Genomic DNA, 21,725 nt, shown 5'->3' on the forward strand with positions numbered 1-21,725 from the left:
TACGAATAATAATGTAAATAATTTAATCAATCAAGATTTCAGCCACAGTGTACGTAAAATAAAGGATGCATTTATGTTTGTCGAATGCATTACATATTGGAAGATTTAGAGATACATATGGTGTCTAATGTCTTTTATAAGCATAATATTTGCATATATTTTGTTGGTCAAGCACGGTTTATAAGTCATTATTTGTTAAAAGATAATTCAATAAATGCAGAAATTGGAATTCATGCTCATTGCATTACTTTTGATCATTTGCTATTGAGTACTGTACTGTATTATGAAGATTAGGGATGAAAAGGATTTTTTGAACTTTAAAATCCGTTATTTTGAATTTTTGAACTAAAAAATATCCCTTTTTGAATTTTGAACTTCAAAATTCATTTTTATTTTTGAAAAACCGTTATTTTGAAGTTCAAAATGAATATGAATTTTTAAGTTCAAAAATATTTTTTGAAATTCAAAATGCCGGTAAAAATATTGAAATTTACAACATATTGTGTCAAAACCGTGCTTGATACGCTATTATTGAGATTCACTAAGTATAAGGATAAAATATAATCTCTTCAGAAATTAATAAATTTATATAGTAGATTCATTAACAGTTTCACTATAGAAAATGAGAAAATTAGTCTAAACCTTCCATCTTCAGTCATGTCTTTTTTTAGAGAACATTAAAATAAACATTGATATTCATAATTTTGGAATGAAATAAATACTTTCGAGAATAAATTACTATAATAAGTACAATATAATTAGTAACAAAAATGTTAAAACCAAAAGAGTAGAGAACATTTGAAAAAAGTTTAGAAATCATCATGCAGATGAAGTTGCACAACCATTATACACGAGAGATACTTCAAATGCAATTTAAAAATAAGGATAAAATATTTAATTTTTGGTCTCGTTCATACTTTCAACGAGATTCAACAATTTTTGTCGTAATTTTTTATCATTACATGCGCAATTAATTAATCCTACCATGTGCTTAGAACTATATGCCTTTTGTGTCGTGATAAATTCCTCTAAAGCACTTCCCAAATAAAAAGCTTTAATATACTGATCTACATATTGTTGATGCTGTGTATGTTTCGTTCCCGATAAAGTCACCAAAACGGATAAAAAGTGAGTAAAATCAAGTTGCATTAACGCCCGACCAGCTGCTGAACACTTTTTGGCATTAGCAAATCCTTCAACTAGAACATGCGTGACTACATGTGCATAACTATCCCATAGGGCTTCCTTCGGTATTGTTATTGACGATGACATTTCTTCCAAGCGCATAGCAAATAATTGTGATGACTAAGCATGAATAAAGAGAAAAGAAAAATGTAATTAGACGGGTATAAAAGTTGTTACTTAAGGGTTAATAAGGCGCATTGACATTAAAGAATAATGGACATAATTATAAATAATACAATAATTTTCATATAAATTAACTAACAAAGAGTTTACGATAAGGATTATGAATATATTACCCTATTTAAGACGTCAACATATGCATTATGCTCAACCATAACATGTCCAATGTCCCATTTTACTTTATTAATGGACATTATCGTCGTATGGATATCAATCGCTCTAGATGTTACAGCTATATAAATCGGCTTACGCACGTCCTCAACACATTTTGTCATTTCGTTTATATAAATTTTTAATGATTGATGTTCACTCTCAACTTCTTCAGCAGTTGCTTTCGTTGATTCAATTAGATGATCTAAATAGCCATGAATGAATGTGAATTGCTCAATAATTGAATTACAACTTTCAACTGCATTAATTCGTTTGGATAATGCGAAAAATTGCTCCGAGTCCTTTAAATCATACTCAATCATTTGCATTGATGGTGGCCATTTACGCATTTTTGATATAACAGTTTCAGATATTCGTTTTAAATTATTTGTTAATTCAGACGAATGTAACGCTTCGCTAGGCACGGATAAATCTTTTGCAAAAATCTCATAAATTGCATAAAGATAAAAATCAATTAATTCAGTCATGGAATATATTATATGTGGTGCAATTGCATAAAGAAGCCGGCACATTTGTAGGTAACGTCCGATAATTCTTAATATATTTAAACTAGTATTATTAACTGTCATTGAGGATAAATTATCGTTATTATTATTATTATTGTTATTTATTTGTGTTATATTATCATTATCGTTATCGGAACTATCTTCAGAATAATAGCATGATGTCTCATCGGCAATTCCAGCCAGAAAATCTTCTTCCAACATTTTTTGATCAAATGGAATCTCAAATGGTGAACTTTTCTCAGAAAATCTAACAAAATATCCACAAGATCCATAAATAGAACTTTCATCTTGTGAATTAACAGATGAATCATCTAGTGCACGTTTTGTGGGTGAATTATTTACGGATAAAACGGCTGTTGTCGCTGGAGATTCATTGACACTTTTCTTATCATTCGAATAACGTTTTATCGCACGCTTTGTTGACTTATATTCCTGCAATTGTAATACACTGTTGAAACATTGTACTTGCACCCACACTTCGTGCTCTATAAAGAGATTTATTTCATCCAAGCATGTTACGTGATAACGCTTGAAAAATTCAATACATTGATTTTTCATCGATTCGAGCATTTTCTGTGAATTATCATCACAAAATTCATATCCGACTTTCTTCATTCGCTGTACAATTGACAGGATTTGGATAAAGCTTTCATACTTTAATTGTGATAGCTTAGTGCTTGATATGAAAATAGTCATTTTTGCCTGTATATCACTCCATATTCTTATTTGACCCTTTTTCAACTTTTCCTGTATATATTCATCGTTGAATGTCTCATTATCTTGCTCCTTTGCGTCACTTGTTGTTTGCTCTTGATTTTTGTATAATTTATAATTTTGATGCCACAATTTGACTTGATAATAGCACACAAGTATACGCCAAAATGATTTGCATAATCGGTTTAAGCAATTTGGTAAATTTTCATAATTTAGACTCTCACACATTTGCTCAAATAATAACTTCTGATCTGATGCGATTTGATCTAAATTCTCTTTCAATACATTAAATGCTGATGTATGGATAGCTGATATAAAATTCATATGTAGTTGATCCATTGCCAAATGAGCTTTACCTAACAGCTTATATGCATTTATTAGTTCTGAGTAGACTTTAGGATCGAACTTTTGGGTAATTCCATTTAATGCATTATCAAGAGCAATTTCTGTTGTATCTAACGTATCCTGTAATTTTTGCTTAAATGACTCTGTGCATGTATACTCTGAATACTTTTCTGACAAATTCTTGTTCTGTAAAAGCAAACTAATCGCTTCAGAATAACTACCAACTTTAAGTAATTCTTCTATATTTTGATTTGTTGACTTTAATTCCTGGATGAATTTTAAAATCTCTAATAGATCGACTAATGTCTGTCGTTTCTTATAAGCACCAAGAATTTCTAGACTTGAAGTCGTCAAATGTTTCTTTGCAAAATTTAAGTACGATCGTGCCTTTTGTGTCGTCCAAATCGTTTCCTGTAACATTTTTTCCGTCTCATTAACATTCTGAAACTCTCTGTTACACTCTGACTTCTTTTCTAGTATTAATTGGAGCACTTTCTTTGAAATCACTTTATGTTGACCTTTCAAATTTGCCATATTTTCTTCAATTTGTTCCAATTTTAAAGGCTCACCACTTTCTGTTAATTTCTTAATTTCATAAAGCTCCATATCGACATTGTCCGTAAAGTAAATGGCCTCAGTTGATTCCAGAATCTCCTGATCCGATAATTTTGTGCTATTTTCATCCTCATCACCATCAATTTTACTATTTTTTCGACTACTTGCATAAGATTCAGGTATTAGAGATAAATTGTGAAGCGTATGATCCGAAAATCCCATTTGTGGAATTTGCATAGGTTGCTGTAAGTTACAATATTGAGTTTAATGCTGTAATTAATAATTATTTAATTACTTACTCTCAAAATATTTTGTTTCAAGTTTAAAAACTTGTTTTTCAAGTCGTCCACCTCATGCTTCACTTTCTTCATGATTAAGATTCGTTTCTCCTGCTCTTACACTATTTTAAATCACTAAAAAACCCTTATAAACTATAATTAATCGAATTTATTATGAAAATCATTTTTCAATGTTTTCTTTTTGAAATTTTTCTGTGAGAGAAAAAAAATTCAAATTTTAAACAGCCGTTATTTTTATGTTAATGTAGTTTTATTAAGCAGCATTAAATCATACACAAAATAGCCATAAGAAAAGTATAATTCTTTGCTTTCGAAGTAGGTTGACATAAAAATTAATTATATATAAATATATGAATATGAAAAAATAGCTTTATAATTTTTTTTGGTGAATAAGTTCATTATCATCGCACATAATAAAATGGATTATCGTTTTCATTTTCATTATCTTGTCTTTTAGCATGTTCCATGATTATTTTAAATGATTTTTTAATTAGTAAGTTGAAGCAATGAATTAACAGTGGCATCTTTATCGCCTCTATTAGCTTCACCAATTGATTTAATGACTTCTTTATCAATATTTGGAAACATTTCCATTAAATTGGCTATATCTTCATCAGTCAATGGTTGAATGGTAGGATGTATTTGTGGCATCGGCTGTTGCATTTCTGGTGGAGGCGGTTGAGCAATTTGTTGAATGGGTGTGGGTTGAACATAGACAGGAAGTGCACGGCCTGATACATTTGGTACTAATACCACATTTTGTTGAGGCTGTACAGGACGTTGATAAAGACACGATGCAGGTGTAAAACTAAGGACTAGATCAATCATTCCTTCCTTATGATCACCAGATTTACCAGATAATGCATACCAGTCCTCATGTGTCTCACATTTATCAATTACAGCTTCAGGAATTTTGATTTCAGCCCATGCAATAAGTTCGTCCATAGTAAAGTTGCATTCATCATAAATCTCCAAAAATATCTTATTAACTCCATTTGGCAATTGTGTATGAAAAACTCGATTCCATCTAGGTGTTTTACCTCCATTCTGATCAGTTTGTGTCTCATAAATGTAATGTCCAACACGAATACGAACATACGGATCCATTCTAGTCAATCCATAATTTTTCACTAATTTGGCTTGCGCAACAGTTATACTTAATCTACCTGATGTATTTGCCTGTTCATGTAATATTATAAATAACTTAGTTCCTTTGTTTTACATTATTAATTTAATTATAGTCAACTTACAGCTAGACCAAAAGCAGGAAAGCCAATCTGCTGTTGATGAAGTGCCATTGCGGCTTCGTGATCGGCAACAACTTGAAAGTTACTAGGCGTTAGTCTCAAAAAGTCAGGTGGAATGTTTAACACTGCCTAATTGTTATCAAAGATTAATGAAAAATTAAAAGTATGTAGACATATGATGAGTCATAATTCAAATTTTTTATGTGAAAAATATCATCTGATAATTACTCTGCTCCAATTTTCCTTTGACACTTCTACTGCTGATGCCATGTTGATTAAATTAGAAAATCTACTTTTAACTATAACGAGCACAGAGGCTTAAGAACTATAACTCTTTATGTAAATAAAATATATTTCTTTGTAAAATTCCTTTCTTTTTTTACGAATTTGTTTTGATGACACGAAGGGATGCAGACAGAGAAAATAATAAGCAAGTCACATAAAGCAGCAAGTGATAAGTACTTTTAAAATATTTTCTATCGTTATTTTTATTTTCTTTTCTTCAAAATAAATCTTTTTCACAGCTCAATGTTAATTATATTAAGTTTTTATGGTAATAGATATATTAATTATTATGTCTTACTAACTAATTGTTATCACTGCTTATCACTTTATCAGTCACATAGGTTCCATTTTCTTTGGTGTACTGGATATAGTATCGCCAATTTTCATCCTGAGCGAGAAGCGATTCCTTTCCGAAAACAATCAAGACTGCTCGAGCTGAAAATATTAAAAAAATTTATTCCATTAGATTTCTAATTTAGATAATTAACGATCAAAAATTTAAATTTTGAAAGTTCAAAAATTGAACCTTCATAATTCAAATTATTTTTTATCGTTAAAAATTCAAAAAAAAAATTAAATCGTGTAATTTACCCCTTGATATTGCCACATTCATCCGCTTTGAGCATTGCAAAAATCCCAAACCAAATTTCTGGTCAGTTGCTATTAAGCCTTTATTTGTACGAACAGTCGAAATCAATATAATGTCACGTTCTTGTCCTTGAAATTCTTCAACACTTCCAACTTTTAAGTCGCAGTCAGGCATACTGTCATTGATGATTTTCTTTAAATTCTTAACTTGAAGTGCATATGGAGTTATCTAAAATGAAGCATAATTAAAAAATAATGCAATTATTAAGCATAAATCACTTACAATTCCAACATTCTTCAATGATATTCCAAGCTGCTTCAATTTGCAGACAAAATAGAAAATTCTTGATGCTTCCTCGTTATTGAACCAGCTGCTTGAGTCAAATGTTTTCAAATTTCTTCCAGCAACATTGACAAAATAAGCTCCGCACTTTTTATTTGCTGAATTCCTGTTCCACAAAATCGAATCGATCGACTTCAAAATGCCAATTTCACGAGAATCTTCATCATTTACTTCTGCTTCCAAATCATTATTGTAGAACAAATGACTATAAACATTCAAGATTGACGGAAGTGAACGATAGTTCTTCTTCAATTTTGTCACAAACTTTTCGTCAAATTGATCCTTGTTTTCTCCATAAATTGGCAAGTAATATTTGTGTTCAGACAGTCGTTCCAAAAATGACTTCTCAAATCCACAAAACTTAGATACTTGACTTACTAAAACAGGTCCCAATTGTTGTGGATCACCTGCTAAAATCACTTGACCCTTATTTTGACTTAGGAATGATATCGGAATGAGAGTTTCTGGTTCAACAGATTGTCCAGCCTTAAATTGAATAAAATGAATACATGCTTGTCATCTACAAACTGCAATACGACTTACCTCATCAATTATCACATGAGTAAAATGATCACGTAAGAATTTTATATGCATCAATGGTCCCAAAGTTCCCAATGTCGAAATATAAATCTTATACTTGATAATTATCGACTTTGATGCATTCATCATCATTCCTGACTCATTTGTCATCTAAAAAGAATATAAAGTTACTCAAAAAATCTCATTAGGTACACAAATTCCTTACAAAATTGCTAGCATCTCCTTTGTCATATCCAATGTCAATTGTTGCACAATATTTCTTTAAATGATTAGGAATGGCATCTCTTTCAATTTGATTGAAGCTCACAAAACGTATAAAATCACCGCCTTTAAAAATTCCCGACTCAACGAGATTCTCAACAATCAAATTTGCTGCTGAATTTGATGGCGTTGCAATTATTATTCGACTCCATGAGATCTTGCTTGATATCTGCTTAATGCATTCGACAACTGTGCGAGTTTTTCCTGTGCCTGAATAATTAGATTGGAATTATAGGAAATTTATTGGACAAGCTTAATATAATTTACCTGGCGGTCCATAAATGATATAAGGAAGTGGTCGTGTTTCACCTCGTAAAACATTAATGACAGCTGTCTTTTGATAGACATTTAATGACTTATTGAAGAATTCAGATTCCTTCTGATTTAATAGAATATTTCCATTTTCAGAGAGCTTGACATCAAGCTGTGGATTCTTCTTAATATTATTAAGTCGTGGAAATAGGAAATTTAATCCTAAGCCATTCGATGACAAAACTTGATCTAATGCAAATTGCTGACGCTTAAATGATGTGCGTGAGAAGTGGAAATCAATGCGAAAATCTCTGCGACCATGTGAATGATGAAATTCTGAATGAAACTTGGCAAGCACAGCATTTTGTTCAACTTTATGGATAAATCCTTCATAAGTGTTGCTGTTTTTGGATGAAAATGGATCACTTGCAAGAATTTTATCACCAATTGCAATTGATGGACGTTTTTCATTAACTCCTTCGACTTCCAAACGCAGAAACTCTTCCTTATTATCAAAATGTGCACGATCAATTCGATAACGTTCGAAATATATTTCCATAGCTATTTCCTCTAAATATAAGCTGTAACGCATTTTAGCTAAATAATTTTGTTCGATAAGTTCTTCAATTAAAAAGCGATGGTCATGAACTGTGAAATCGTGAACGAGAAGTTGTGTCTGCTTCTTAAAATCAAAGTTATGTCGAAATTGGTCAGGAACTAAATATTCAGGAATTCTTATTTCTATAAATCGTGGTGAACTTTTGATCTTTTGACCAGGAATTATTTCACTGTATGTATTGTAGCGACCTACTCGATGTCTATTAATTGACATTGGTCTGCTGACTTGAAACTTGATTAAGCATTTCTTCTTGAAAGTTCCAAAATCGACATCAAGTTCTTCTGCAAACGTTCCATACTGTTTTGGACAAATGTTCATGTATATCTTGTAAGCACCATTGCATGGTCTTAATTCAAACTTCTTGTCTGGTTTTTGAATCTCAATAAAGCCACTATTTGATGTTATTTCACATTTCACAATTGTTACTTTTTGGTCCGAATTGTTGAATACTGTCGTGAATTTAGTGATTTCACGTGAACTTTGCCTTAATTCGAAAAATTCATCGTTCATTTGAATCTTCTTGATGCTGTCAATATGTCTGTAATTGCTATTTTCAATCTTCTGAATTAGTTTAGTAATTCGCCAGTTAAAGTTTCTTCCGTCACGAAAAACTGATGTCTCTATTGCTTCATATTCAAATTCATCCCATAAATCAATTACTTCGTGTTTATTAAAATGTGAATAATTAAGGATGATAGATTCATCAAATATTGCATAATCGCTTCCTGTTGCTGTAACTCGTCCAATATCTCTATTTATGCTGTTTGGTATAATGCTCTTTATTTCAACGATATTTCCAAATGTTCCTATTGATGGATTCCAAGTTGTCTCATCTTCAGTAATTATACAGTCCAAACGAACATTATCGCCTTCTGCAAATATCCATTCTGATGATTCGTCAATTGGAACGTATTCCTTGCTATTTCCAATGTCAACTGTAATTATATCGTCACTAATTTCGTCAATCGTTCCTAATACAGTTCTCAATTCAGTTTTATATCCTTCTTTTACTGTATTTTTTGGAATTATATAGTTTTTATTGTAATCATCTTCCCAACCAGCATCTATGAGTTTCATGGATGCAACAGTATTCTCAAACAGCAAATATGAAACTTTACTTCCAACTTTAAGAATTGACCAGAAATCCAGTGCCTTTATCATTGCAAATTCATGTTTCTCATTGATCATTCCAGATTTGTCGTTCAACGATGTTACTATGCCTAATTTACGTAATAAGAGTAGGTATGATGGAATCACGTTTCTCAGAAGTGTCAAATTTCTTACCTTCATGCTTTGTACAATTCCAGCCTAGTTCATCGATATTTATTTCAGAATCAACTGGATATTGTACAGATCCTTTAAGTTCATCATCCTCGTCGTCTCTCCGCATTAATTGATCAATCAATTCGTCAAATTTTCGTCGCTTTTCATCCTCACATTTTTTGATATTTTCAGGTCGTTTTTCAAAGAAATATTGATAAAGTAATGATAACATGATTTATGCTTTGTTTTTCACTATATATCAACTTATTTTGATAGAATATCTTAATTTAAACTAATTAATTGCAGCCATTCGTCCTAATTACAGTAGTTTAGTTAATAAATGTTATTTTTCTAAAAGACCGGTAAAGTCTTTTAAAATTTTCTGAAAAAAAAACATTGCCCTAGTCTCAAATTCAAATTTCAAAAAACCGTTAAATGAATAGGATTAAGTTAAATTTTTATTTCAACACTTTTCTTATAAGAATTTTACAATATTTTATAATTACATGGCAAAATTAACTTAAAATTAACAATTTCATACTATTTTCATAATTTTTTAAGTACTTACACTGCTAATTTCCTTATAAATTAAATTCACATGCGTATACACAGAAATCTTGTTTTTTGACATAATCTCCTTATGAGTAGACTTATGAGAGGAACTTTTACTTGAGATATTTCTGGGATGTATATTTCTGAAAATGATGATCCCATTGATGAATTAATATTTTTGATTGTCTCTTAAGTATGCCTTCTTTTTTGCTTTATACTTTAGACATTTGCCCCACCAACTGTACAGTATGCACGTATTCTCGGATTTCTGTTGATAATTTTTGGGTAGGAAAAAAAGATAGAGTGTAATAAATTATGTCATTTTTTGAAACAAATTTGTAAGGTGTCATGTCATTTAGAGGATACATTAATTTTATTTCTAGGAATTTTTTTGGTAATCATTCTGATCTTGGGTTGTTAGAGTGTCTGTTGGATGAGTTTTGGTCAGTAAAAGAACATTTTATTTAGAAAATGTTGGAAGGTGTGAAGTTATAGACAATTTAAAATCACTCCAATTTTAACGGTCATTTGAGATTTGAAATAAAAGTTTCGAGTTTCTGGAAAATATTGGAAACTTTGGATTAGTTTTGGAATAAATTTCGAAATATTGGAATAATCGTTGGAATGCTTGGAATTTTTAAAATAATACGTTATTTTTTGGATAATTCCTTGATCAGATCCCTAATAAACGACTAAATGACACAATTTAAAACAATATCCCAAATATGTCACTTACCAGCACAAAACATTTAGTTTGAATAATGTTGAAAAACAATTTTCCAACCATATTAGCATCACTTGAATCGGCCATTTTCAAGCATGTCCTAAACCTATATATTGAAAGAAACGTAAGTTTAATGTAAATGAATTTATCTAGTAATCTAAATATTATGCATCAAGATTGCCATCATCAATGAAACGCATTTCAAGCCTAACAGAAAAACAATAAGGAAAACAGAACAACACCAAAAAAATTTTTATCAAGTGGTCGCATCTTCATCCCTTTTTCAAGTGCTTGTGTGTGAAGTTAATTGGCCTTTACCACTTAAAGCGTTATAGACTATTGTAGTTCACAAACACATTTTTTTATTTCTAGAAAGAGGAGACAGAAGATAGAAATAAATGTGTGGTGTATAGTGCAAGAGACACACGAAGAGAGAAAAATGGTAAGAATTTATGGATGACTGTAAATTGCGGGGATAATAATATTATTGAAGTGTGTGACATTTTGGTCCAAAAAGGAAAAAGTGGACAATTAATTTCAATGATTAAAAGAATTTGTCAATTCGTCAACACAGATTTTAACCAAATGCACTGTGTCAATCAATTATAATGGGACATGCTACATGTATGAAATCAAAATGCTTTGATATTATTACTTCTCATTCTTTTTTAAGGGAAGTACCATGAAATGTGTTTACAGTTCGTTAAGTGGAAATAATGAAGGAGAAAAAGTCTTGAGTAGTTTTCGTTCTTCTTTGCGTTTGATGGACAAAATATCAAAACGCACATAATTAACACCACTGATGATTAAATGTAAGCATGTTCCATGATTCATTATTAAAAAATCTTTTGATGCATAAATTTTTAATATCAATACGGGAATAGATTTTTTCTACGAATGAGAAATAATAAGAAGAAAACAGTCATGCAAACTTACAGAATCTAAAAGGTGACAAGTCAGCGAAAATAATGTATGTAGGTATAACAAAAGGTTGCGTAATGAAAAAGAAAGAACAAAAGGATATTTTACGCATTCGGGATTTGCAAAGGGTAAAGACAAACATACATAATGCTTGAGAAATGAAATGTGTAGGAACACTAACTAGATAAAGTGTATTAAAATCGCATGCAATCTGTTGATATTAAAATTAATTTCTAACGTACATTTCAAATTTGAAATGTTGCTATAATTTTTCAAATATTAATAGCAAATAACGGTTTTTCAACTATCAACAAAATTAATTACTTGAACCAATTCTAACTAATAAAGTCATAAATAAGCCATTAAAAATCAATGACTAAACCAAGAAAACCAATAAACAAGAATTGGAAATGACAAATATTCACAAGAACTACGGAATTTTTGGAATTTTACCGGTCATCACATTTGCATCGCATAATCGTATTTAAACTCCAATTAAAGAGACTCCATTTTTGTTCGAGACTAGTTATATAGTGGGGACAATAGTCATGTGTTCGGCAGCATTTATCTAAATTATCATACATCAAGTGTGCGAAATGGGAGATGTTAATAAAAATTCAATAAGAGATTACGACTGGAACTAAATGGAAAATACCTGTCTTTGAGAATGCACCGATTTCCGAATACTTTTTAGCTGTCCAACCGATGCCACAATACTTTGTGTAAGGAATTATCAAGAGATTACTTAAATCTCGTCTTTTGCGTCTAGACCTTACATTAGAGTGCAAATAGATTAAAATAAATTTACTAAGGATGGGGGTCCTCGGTTTGAATAAAATAAATGTTATACTTTTTTGAAACGGAAATTTTACATTTGAAATGTAAATAAATACATTTGAAATGTAAAAAATTTGGATTTGAATTTTAAAAGACGGTTAATACCTAGAATCATAAAATTATTCAAACTGAGGACTCCCCAGGTATTTCCACACACCATATACCATAATGTATTTTGGGGAAGGATTGTGGCTGCTTAAAAAAAATTAAATCACACCAAAAAAATAATAGGAATAAGAAACGATAAGAAGAGCAAATTGCAGTCTTGGGAAAGTTCCCTAATGTCACTCACAAAATCAAATCATCAAAATCGCATCAAAAACAATCATCATCATCACACATGTGTAAGATAATCTCCTTTTTTCAATTGGCTTGTTGGATTTAAAGTGAAATAATTTCACTTGAAATTCAACACATGAGAAATTGCCTATTCACAAAAATACAATTGACATTGTACATACATATTATGACTGAATGAAGAGGAACAGAGAGTAAAGATCACATGGAGGGTGAGGAAAAGCATTAAATTGAAAATCAATTATTTTACGGTTTTAGGGATAAAGTTGTTATGTCTGTGATACAAATAGTTTCTGACCATAATGATATTAGATAGTAGACAACACACTCAAGAATGATGGCAATTAAAAATTATTGCAAAATATCAAATATCTACTAGCCTTCTGTCACATTTACAGTGCGATAATGTAAATGGTCTTATATTAAACAATCCGTAACGTTTTTGAATTGGTGGTATATGTACTTTACATATATCATGCTTTCTACAGCATTGATCTGCTTTGGAAGGGCCGAGTTCTTTGTATTCGTTAGCATTACTTCCAGAACCACACCATTTTGTATTTGGTGCTATAAACCAAGAATCTGTCTGTCGTTTTGCTCTAAATTGAGGTTTTTTTGGTGAATAAAAAAATTAGAATAAATTATAAGTCAATTAAAGCCTTTATGCTGTTGATTTAGAGAATTAGTGCATTTTGCAGCAGTTTGTTTTCAACGGTTTTCAAAAATTTAAAATGAATAAAAATTCAAATTTTTGAAAGTCGTTAAAAATTTGAATTTTTGAAAACCGTTAAATATTAATTTATTCCGTGCAATCAAAACATAAAGATAAAACTGCAAATCTTTAAAAATGCACATAACAAGAACAGCATAAAGAAAGGAGGAAGAAAAGAAATAAAATCAAAAATCTCATAACTAAATGAATGATTCAATAAATTAAAAGGCAGCCGACGATTCTTAAGGGAATAAATAATATAATCATTTACCTTAGTCCGGTGCTCTCCTCTTTCTGTTCGGCATTCAAATCTTCTTCATTCTCTTCCATATCCGTATATTCATGTTGCAATTTTCTTTTTATTTCCTTGTGCAATTTATTGCATTGCTTTTTAAGCTTTTTCAAGTTCATGAGGTTCATGATGTCTTCGGGAATATCAAGAAATTTCTTTATCTGTGTTAATCTTACGTTTGCCTTAATTGTAAGAACATCCTTATCAATATTTTCACTCTCATGATATTGATGATGCTTTGCATGTTTAGCACTACTTAATTTTTCATTACGGATGTAATGGTATTCATCAATAAATTTATCCACAAAATCGCTTGCTATTTCATTTCCATCCTCTATATATTCACAGTCAAGGAGATTCTTTCCATTGAATATTAGTTGTGCAAAACTTTTTCCATTTGTCAGTTGCCATAACGATGTTAATTTAAGAGAACTATAAAAAACATTGAGAAAAGATAATTGAGTGGAAGTTGGAATTTTATCGTGTGCATAGAGAATTAGAAAAGGTCAAAAATCTTGAGAATTATGGATTATTTTTTTGTATGCACTCTTGCCATTTTTATAGTGGATATGACAGGAAAGTGTCCCGCCTATGCTTTTGAAAATTTATGTTCCACACTTTTCAGATTTTATCAATTAAATTTACTAGATCTCCAAATATTTCAGAGGACATTGGCCTCTTTATTAACACAATTTTGAAGTCAATGAACTGATTGCAAAAATTCATCAAAAACCGTTACTTTCAAATTTGAAATTCGTTCAGTAGTTCATGAGGTTCATTTCATTTCAGTTCATTTGAATTTTTGAGAACCGTTGACAATTTAAATTTTGCAAATTCGTTCAAAGCTATTTTTTACCGTAACTAATGATTATTTCACACTTTAAAAACAACACCTTTGGCGTCATGTCTAAGACACATATTTATTTTTCTAAAAAAAGATTCTAGCTGTTAAAGAATCAGCAAATATGCAGAATAAGAGGTCTTATTGAAAGAACAATTGAAATATTAAATTATTTATAACAGTTCGCAAACACATCAGATTCTTAATTTTATGAATAACTCAATTAAGCTGTCTAAATAGAAACACACGACTCAATTTAAGAAACCAAATCAGATATAAACGTAGAAATAAAGATTTTCTTTAAATAAATTGAATTTTAATTAATCAATTTGTCTGGTCAAGACATGTATCCAATAAATGTATAGATTTCATATGAAATCCCTACATCATTTATATTACACGAAACATAGAACGGAGACAATAAATTTTGAATGTTTAGGCTGTGTCTGAAATGTTTGTGGTGTCCCATTTCTTCTTTTCTTATTTATTGAAATCTGTTGGTGGACCGTCAAGTTCTTTTTATAAAACAAGTTCTTCTATTACTTGTTAAATTGCAAATATTTATCTTGATTTGGGATAAGTAAACAGAAATTAAAATTCAACGGCAATTTAATTTTTGAATTTTTCTAATTTCGAATGATTCGAAATACCTCAAATTCAAATTCTTTCCAGCCGTTAAATTTGTAATAAATATTTCAGCCTTTCAGATTCCGATAGTTTGTTTTAAAAAGAAGAATTCAGTGATATTATCTCAGTGTCAGAAAAAAAATAGTTCGGATTGTCACAAGAGATTTAAAAATTCGATTTTGTGACCATTAATCACTGACACTCACTCACCTGTTAACATATCTTTTATTCTCTTGTACATCAAGTGTCGTTTGCTTTCCCATGAGATCCTTCCACTTTATTCTTATTTCCTTTTCATTATCATTGAGATGATCGATGATAAGGAAATTGTCATACTGTTGCTGTGTTTTATTACTTTTTTGTGTCATATGCTTTATATCACTTATCGTTGTGCACGAACTTAGTACACAAAATATCGCTATTATTATGTATATTGAGCAATTCCAAAGTACTTCCATATTTTAATTATTTTTTTATCTATATATTAATATTATAACTTATATTCAGATCACAAAATTGTTATTTCCAATAGAGAAATTAGTAGCTGGTTTTATCTGACTCAAGTTGACGGTTTTTTTGATTCTGAAATAAAAAATATAGCAATAAAAATATTGATATCACTTCTAATTAATTTGTCGTCATATATGGACACAATAAAGACACATTTAATGATAAGATAATTAGGAAAAACATTTTTATGCTGAAATAATTAGTCATTGCATAAACACATGGCATCATCATCTCATAATTTTCCTCACATATTGTTTTAGTTCGCGAAAAATGAAATTACAGTCAGCACACACGATACATATTTTATGTTTCATTAGCGACTTTTACACATTCTGTTTTTATTTGACATTACGGATGAGATAATCTTCTTATTCTTATATTTTTATTATTGCAGGTAGATAAAAATAGGACGGAAGAATCTGGATGTGACTAATATAAACGTAATTTTATCTTGATTGATAATTCGGGACTTGTTTTTAAATTTTTTGACGTTTTTGAATTCTTGTAAAATTTACCGGTTTTTTAGAATTTGAATTTTTGAACTTGAAACTTTGTCAATTGTTTTGGACGAGTTCAAAAAATAATTTTGCAATTTAAACGCATTTATTCAATGAAACTTACGAAAATTACAAGCGAGAGTATCAAATAATTAAAACTCTTTCTTATGCAATTGAGAAGATCTCACCAATTCTTGTAGTTCATGAGTTATTCAAATAAATCAAAAAATTATAGGAAAAGTTCAAAATGAAAATTCAAATTCCAAAAGAACGTTAAAATTTCACAATTTTTTAAAAAATGCCAAATAAACCAAAAATTAGATCACCACTCAAATAGATAGAGGAATTAATCCGATTAACCCGATTCATCATAAGAAGCAAATACTAAAATGTATTAAACAAACATAAATTCTGAATCAGCAATGAGGTGATCGAACGTCACTAAATCGGGAACCAATCATGTACGATCGGCTGATTGAGCTCAAGAAGAAAAATTACTTTCATTGCCAAGAAAATTTATGTGATTTTCACTTAATTGCGATAGTTTTATTGTCTACCTTTTAATTCACAATTATTCAATTTTATTATTTGTTCACTTAATTATGGCATGTCACTAAATATTTATCGTGTCTTAATATTTTTTGTTTTGCAAATTAGAAATAACTGTCAAAAATCACAACAGTATCTTATTATACGTCCGAATACCTTGAGCGATAAAACAGAACTGAAAAACTGCAAATCGTATCGCGTGGTGTAAAGCATGAGTAAGAAGAGTCGAAAGATAAAAATATATATAAAATTTATGCTTCACACTTCTAACTTGCAATTTTTGTGAGAGCGATTTGTTGTGTTTGTGGATAGACATTTAACTCTCTTTAAATTTACCCAAAAAAATAGTAAAAGGAAAAAGTAACAGCAATGAAAGTAGACCGTTGTAATTTCACATAATTATGTTCACCAAAACACAGCAAGACATTTGGGAAATTGAAATTTGAAAGAAGAAATCGACAGAAAAATAACGGTCGTTTGAAATTCAAATCAGCTGGGCAAAATAAAATTTCAAAAAAATTTTGAACAATTTTTGAAAGAACTGCAAAATCACAAAAATAATCGAGACAGTGATCCGTAATTTTTAATTTTTAAAGAAAAATACGCTTTAGAGAGGAATAAAATCATGGTAAGTAATTAATATTCATCCTAATCTATCGGAATATCATGGAGGACATTGAATATCCATCGTAATTATAAAGATAATTGCGAAATTCTCATCATTAACCTTGATGTACCGAAAAATTACAAATCATTGTTAATAAATTCCTTAATTTTACTTCCAGTTTCGCAATCAATATGATAGTGATGTTACTGTTTGGAGTCCACAAGGAAGAATCCATCAAGTCGAGTATGCTATGGAAGCTGTAAAGCTTGGATCAGCAACTGTCGGATTAAAATCTAAAGATTATGCTGTCTTAATTGCATTGAAAAGAGCAACTTCCGAATTGTCTGCTCATCAGCAGAAGATCTTGCGAATTGATGATCATATTGGTATTTCTATGGCTGGTATCACTGCCGACGCTCGTGTTTTATGGTATGTTTATTAAATTCCTTTCAAATCCAGTATGCTAAAAGAACTCTTTAATTTTAGTCGGTATTTGCGTCAAGAATGTATCAATCATAAGTATTCTTATGGACGAAATCATCCAGTTGCAAGATTAATTAACTCATTAGGTCTTAAAATGCAAGTTTGTACTCAACGTTACGATCGTCGTCCTTATGGCGTTGGTTTATTAGTCGCTGGATATGACGATCAAGGTCCACATATTTATCAAACATGCCCAAGTGCTAATTACTACGATTGCCGTGCAATGGCTATTGGTGCTCGTTCACAAAGTGCTAGAACTTATTTGGAGAAGCACTTGAATTCATTTAAGGATTGCGATTTGCAAGAACTTATTAATCATGGTGTTCGTGCTTTGGCAGGAACTTTGCCAAATGAAACAAAGCTGAACAATCAGAATTTGTCAATTTGTGTCGTTGGAAAGGATATGAAGTTTAAGAACTTCCAAGAATCTGAATTGGAACAATATATTAATGCTGAAATTTCAGGCACACAGCCTTCAGCAGGAGAAAGCGATCCAAGAGAGGTAGGAGTTGGCGGAACTGAGAGACAACCACATGTTGATCCAGCGCCTTTAAACCCGCCAGAACCAAGGCCAGAAGAACCAGCAGTCGAAGAACGCAGAATGGAATAAAAAGTATTTTGTTTCTTCGATTTCTAACTTCCGGCTTTGGGGTATCTACTATTATTAAAATGTCTTTGGGGTGGAAGGTTGATTGGAAATTCTATACAATTTTTTAATCTTCTTTCCACCCCAAAACACTTAATTAACATTGAATTTTTTTATATATAAAATTTAAAGAATATTGAAAAATGTCAAGAAGAGGAAATAAGTCAAGAAAAGTCTGATAATGAAGACGAAAGTGGTGAGGATGATGTTGAAATGAAGTCTGAAAATTGAAACATGAATAAAGATTTAAAAAAAAGGTATTATTGATTTCCTTCATTCAAAGTTTTGTCTATTCTGGATCTTTTTATTTATTTTTTGAAAAAGTGTTATTTCAGCATAAAGGAAAATATATATTATTTAGGTATTTTAGAAATAGTACTTTCTTAATAGATATTTGAAAAATGTATTTTTGTTTCGATTGATTATGGAGGAAGAAGCTTTAAGGTTTCTATTTCTATGTATACATAACGTTCTCTCAATTACTAAATGATTCTTGACAAGTATTATAAAAAATAGAGAATTATCTTCGTAACACGGATATTGTCAAGGGAGGAGATGACTTTCAACTTCATATCCTAGCCATCTGCGATTAATATTACTAAGCATCATCATGATACAGCATCGAAAAACAAAATTTCATCACAGTTAGCTTTGTCAACGAAATTTAAATTCATCTTACCCCCCTCAAATATTAATATTATTATTCTTCATTGATTATCATTGTTTAAGTACAATTTAATAATTAAAAAGGATTTTTAAAAAAAGGAAGTAAAGTAAAAACGTAAACGAAATATATAAAAACGGGTGCATAAAGCAATTAACAATCAAATTTTAATCTCTCGATCTTTCTCTCTCTCTCGTACACACAATATACTCTCATCATCATGAAGCTTGTCCATTCGACTGTTGTTCCTGATTAATTGTTGTTTCAATAGTATTTACAATATCAGCTCTACAAATAGGACAGTTTGATAGCAATTTCGTGCAATTATTGCAGAATCCAGTATGATTGCAGGGAAGAAGCTGTATCGTTGCCAATGAGTCGAAGCACAGCGAACATGAATCGTCTGTAACACTCAATTTTCTCAGTTCCTCGAGATATAAATGTCTTGGAAGAACAATCTACAAAAATGGAAATATGTGATGACACTGAATAATACAAATATAGATTGTAGCTTACCTTGTCTTGCGGCGATAATACTGCATTTTTATTGAAAATGTTGAATGGTCGATTTGGCGGATATATAAAAGGCTCCGATCCAAAATTAAATCTACATTGCTGAAAGCTCATATAAGAAGCAGCGGGGAAAAATCCTAAATCATTACTGCAAAATAAACTGATATGTCATTAGTATGATATTAGCAATTAATAAGCAAATCTATACCTTTTATCATTGAAAACTTCTTTGAAAACAAAGCTTTCACGTCCATCTAAACTGAATATAACTTCTTTTGCATCTAAGTCAATATAACAGCCACAAATAGAACCAGGTTTCCATCTTGGTAAATTAATAGGTGTCGATTTTGCATTATGCCAAATAAGCTTCCGACAGCCATCAAAACTAACACTATATGAATCATCACCTATACCATAGCCATCGGAACTCAAGAAATGCGATTCCTTTTGAGCCCATCCAATTTGCATAACTCCACTAGTTATTATCAAACATTCATAATACCACGCACCCGTAATAACAGAAATTGTTGAACGTACAGATTCAAATGAGTATGAATCGCAGCGAGCTTCAAGTCCATCAGCAGATATTTTCAGATATTCACTGACATCTTTTGTATTAAGCATAACATTGATTTTTTCAACATCTACGGTCTCATAAGAATATTTCCTGTTGTCTACTAAAACTAGAAAGAGAGGAATAGATTATTAATGTAAATATTATTCCCATGAATATGTACATGCATTCCATAAATTACTCACAAAGTGACAAAATATGAATTAAAAAGAAAAACACTGATAAGGAATGGAAAATGCTGAAACTTACAGTAATTATCTAAGCTCCATTTTGCACAAAAACCAATTTGACGTAACGTATAGTCATCAATATCATTTGAATGATTTTCAAGGTGTAATAAAGGATGTTCCGGATATGATAAGAGTTTTCGTTTGATTGTACTTTTGTTCTCGGCTGTTTGGGCAAATTTTTCGAGTGCTATTAATGAGAAAAGCTTGACATCTTTTGGTGTCTCATTGGAACTGATATTTTTGAGTAGATACGAAAGTGTTGTATCAGTCAGAATTGCGATACTACATGGTCCAGCTAACTTCTCAGCAAGACATCCTAAAATAACACACAAATTTCTCTCATGTGGTATCGTTGTATTTGTTTCGGTGATCATTTGAGCTACTTGCTCGACAGATTCTTTTGAAGGCAATGGAGAATCGTCCAAAAGGAGTGTAATCACGGATGGTCCCATTGCATGATCGATTGGAATTACTCTAATTAAGCTTCTTACGAGACATAGCCAGCCTTTTGGACGATCTGTTATGTCATGAAGTAATAGCATGGAATTTGGGGTTTCTGGCTCATCATCAACTATAGTACTAATTACATCCAGCGTCTCTTTTACTAATTCATCAACACGTCGCTGGTTGTTGTTGTTATTCATATTGCATCCGTTTTCTCCCTCATTTGATGTTCTTATCAAAGTATATACGTCTGGTCCATCATCATTATTTGTGTAATCTAATTCTACTTTATCCTTACATAAGCATACGCCCATTATTTATTAAAAGAAATTAATTTTCTTCCTGACTTAATATTTGTCTAATATCATAGTTCTTTCATTTTTTTCAAAATATTTATTTTTGTTGTTGTATTTTTTCGATAGAAAATATTTTATCACTATTTTTCACACTTTTACGGATATTTTCTCATTATTTGGCAGTTGCTACTTGAAACTATACACAATATCCTTACAATTAAACAATTTTTAACACTTAAATATCCTTGCAAATGTATAAAAATTAAACTTTTCAATATTTGAAATTACACTTCGATTTGTGAAAATCTAGGGAACGACACCTTGCATAACCTCACATACTCCCCAAATACTTGATTTTTGAATGAATTTTATCTCTTGATGAACTTTATTAGTCTTGTTTATCATGCGAACATGCATTTATAATTTATGTTCCTACTTATCAAATGCAATTCATGATTATTTGAAAATTCGAAGATAATTTAAGGGTACACATCCCTTGATCTCGATTTCCAAAATACCTTCGTACCCCTTTATAGCGCCAAATTGGATTATTTTG

General features: G+C 30.6%; 6 protein-coding genes across 8 annotated transcripts; 1 reads left to right on the forward strand and 5 right to left on the reverse strand.

The window, feature by feature from the left end:
- Window positions 1-455: 455 nt before the first annotated feature.
- Vps50 (vacuolar protein sorting 50) lies at window positions 456-4,129 on the reverse strand. The gene is made up of 3 exons (XM_070651060.1): window positions 3,956-4,129; window positions 1,482-3,899; window positions 456-1,305 (listed from the first exon to the last, which is right to left on the reverse strand). Exons 1-3 carry the CDS (start codon window positions 4,025-4,027, stop codon window positions 895-897), a joined length of 2,901 nt encoding a protein of 966 aa, XP_070507161.1. The 5' UTR covers window positions 4,028-4,129; the 3' UTR covers window positions 456-894.
- A 177-nt stretch (window positions 4,130-4,306) lies between these two features.
- Window positions 4,307-5,607, reverse strand: LOC139098758 (toll-interacting protein-like). The gene is made up of 3 exons (XM_070651046.1): window positions 5,431-5,607; window positions 5,206-5,331; window positions 4,307-5,134 (listed from the first exon to the last, which is right to left on the reverse strand). Exons 1-3 carry the CDS (start codon window positions 5,470-5,472, stop codon window positions 4,442-4,444), a joined length of 861 nt encoding a protein of 286 aa, XP_070507147.1. The 5' UTR covers window positions 5,473-5,607; the 3' UTR covers window positions 4,307-4,441.
- Window positions 5,608-5,654: 47 nt separating this feature from the next.
- Window positions 5,655-9,686, reverse strand: LOC139098768 (probable RNA helicase armi). The gene is made up of 7 exons (XM_070651061.1): window positions 9,375-9,686; window positions 7,487-9,310; window positions 7,164-7,429; window positions 6,962-7,108; window positions 6,359-6,904; window positions 6,079-6,304; window positions 5,655-5,922 (listed from the first exon to the last, which is right to left on the reverse strand). The coding sequence occupies exons 1-7, from the start codon at window positions 9,583-9,585 to the stop codon at window positions 5,789-5,791; spliced, it is 3,354 nt and encodes a 1,117-aa protein (XP_070507162.1). The 5' UTR covers window positions 9,586-9,686; the 3' UTR covers window positions 5,655-5,788.
- A 159-nt stretch (window positions 9,687-9,845) lies between these two features.
- On the reverse strand, window positions 9,846-16,872 carry GIIIspla2 (Phospholipase A2 group III). 2 transcript variants are annotated; one of them, XM_070651053.1, is made up of 8 exons: window positions 16,721-16,872; window positions 15,367-15,738; window positions 13,668-14,120; window positions 13,065-13,283; window positions 12,206-12,315; window positions 12,004-12,118; window positions 10,642-10,735; window positions 9,846-10,173 (listed from the first exon to the last, which is right to left on the reverse strand). In XM_070651053.1, the coding sequence occupies exons 2-8, from the start codon at window positions 15,612-15,614 to the stop codon at window positions 10,075-10,077; spliced, it is 1,338 nt and encodes a 445-aa protein (XP_070507154.1). In that variant the 5' UTR covers window positions 15,615-15,738; window positions 16,721-16,872; the 3' UTR covers window positions 9,846-10,074. The 2 variants fall into 2 exon arrangements, with proteins under 2 accessions (XP_070507154.1, XP_070507153.1); XM_070651052.1 differs by lacking the exons at window positions 12,004-12,118; window positions 12,206-12,315 and having other exon boundaries at window positions 9,851-10,173.
- Window positions 16,873-17,216: 344 nt separating this feature from the next.
- On the forward strand, window positions 17,217-18,730 carry Prosalpha6 (Proteasome alpha6 subunit). The gene is made up of 3 exons (XM_070651059.1): window positions 17,217-17,340; window positions 17,498-17,748; window positions 17,806-18,730. Exons 1-3 carry the CDS (start codon window positions 17,338-17,340, stop codon window positions 18,410-18,412), a joined length of 861 nt encoding a protein of 286 aa, XP_070507160.1. The 5' UTR covers window positions 17,217-17,337; the 3' UTR covers window positions 18,413-18,730.
- LOC139098764 (RING finger and SPRY domain-containing protein 1-like) lies at window positions 18,719-21,488 on the reverse strand. 2 transcript variants are annotated; one of them, XM_070651057.1, is made up of 4 exons: window positions 20,449-21,488; window positions 19,834-20,308; window positions 19,629-19,785; window positions 18,719-19,570 (listed from the first exon to the last, which is right to left on the reverse strand). In XM_070651057.1, exons 1-4 carry the CDS (start codon window positions 21,185-21,187, stop codon window positions 19,331-19,333), a joined length of 1,611 nt encoding a protein of 536 aa, XP_070507158.1. In that variant the 5' UTR covers window positions 21,188-21,488; the 3' UTR covers window positions 18,719-19,330. The 2 variants fall into 2 exon arrangements, with proteins under 2 accessions (XP_070507158.1, XP_070507159.1); XM_070651058.1 differs by having other exon boundaries at window positions 18,720-19,570; window positions 19,629-19,773; window positions 20,449-21,486.
- Between the last annotated feature and the right edge of the window lie 237 nt (window positions 21,489-21,725).

The sequence above is a fragment of the Chironomus tepperi genome, unplaced genomic scaffold, assembly GCF_022539635.2.
Source record: "Chironomus tepperi strain 1889 unplaced genomic scaffold, CSIRO-AGI_Ctep_v1 contig_453, whole genome shotgun sequence".
Taxonomy (NCBI): Eukaryota; Metazoa; Arthropoda; class Insecta; order Diptera; family Chironomidae; genus Chironomus; species Chironomus tepperi.

Excerpts from the sequence above, each read along its gene's own strand:
- Vps50 (XM_070651060.1), bottom strand. The coding sequence starts at position 4,027 with ATGAAGAAAGTGAAGCATGAGGTGGACGACTTGAAAAACAAGTTTTTA. Across the intron at positions 3,900-3,955 it reads TGAAACAAAATATTTTGAGA|CAACCTATGCAAATTCCACA; the intron begins GTAAGTAATTAA and ends TGTAACTTACAG. Across the intron at positions 1,306-1,481 it reads ATGTTGACGTCTTAAATAGG|TCATCACAATTATTTGCTAT; the intron begins GTAATATATTCA and ends ATTCATGCTTAG.
- LOC139098758 (XM_070651046.1), bottom strand. The coding sequence starts at position 5,472 with ATGGCATCAGCAGTAGAAGTGTCAAAGGAAAATTGGAGCAGA. Across the intron at positions 5,332-5,430 it reads CAAAGGAAAATTGGAGCAGA|GCAGTGTTAAACATTCCACC; the intron begins GTAATTATCAGA and ends GATAACAATTAG. Across the intron at positions 5,135-5,205 it reads TTCCTGCTTTTGGTCTAGCT|GCAAATACATCAGGTAGATT; the intron begins GTAAGTTGACTA and ends TTACATGAACAG.
- LOC139098768 (XM_070651061.1), bottom strand. The coding sequence starts at position 9,585 with ATGTTATCATTACTTTATCAATATTTCTTTGAAAAACGACCTGAAAAT. Across the intron at positions 7,109-7,163 it reads AAGGAGATGCTAGCAATTTT|ATGACAAATGAGTCAGGAAT; the intron begins GTAAGGAATTTG and ends TATTCTTTTTAG. Across the intron at positions 6,305-6,358 it reads CATTGAAGAATGTTGGAATT|ATAACTCCATATGCACTTCA; the intron begins GTAAGTGATTTA and ends GCTTCATTTTAG.
- GIIIspla2 (XM_070651053.1), bottom strand. The coding sequence starts at position 15,614 with ATGGAAGTACTTTGGAATTGCTCAATATACATAATAATAGCGATATTT. Across the intron at positions 13,284-13,667 it reads GAGGAGAGCACCGGACTAAG|AGCAAAACGACAGACAGATT; the intron begins GTAAATGATTAT and ends ACCTCAATTTAG. Across the intron at positions 12,316-13,064 it reads CACTGTAAATGTGACAGAAG|ACGCAAAAGACGAGATTTAA; the intron begins GCTAGTAGATAT and ends TGTAAGGTCTAG.
- Prosalpha6 (XM_070651059.1), top strand. Across the intron at positions 17,749-17,805 it reads GCCGACGCTCGTGTTTTATG|TCGGTATTTGCGTCAAGAAT; the intron begins GTATGTTTATTA and ends CTTTAATTTTAG.
- LOC139098764 (XM_070651057.1), bottom strand. The coding sequence starts at position 21,187 with ATGGGCGTATGCTTATGTAAGGATAAAGTAGAATTAGATTACACAAAT. Across the intron at positions 20,309-20,448 it reads ATGGAGCTTAGATAATTACT|TTTTAGTAGACAACAGGAAA; the intron begins GTAAGTTTCAGC and ends CTCTCTTTCTAG. Across the intron at positions 19,786-19,833 it reads GAAGTTTTCAATGATAAAAG|TTTATTTTGCAGTAATGATT; the intron begins GTATAGATTTGC and ends ATGACATATCAG.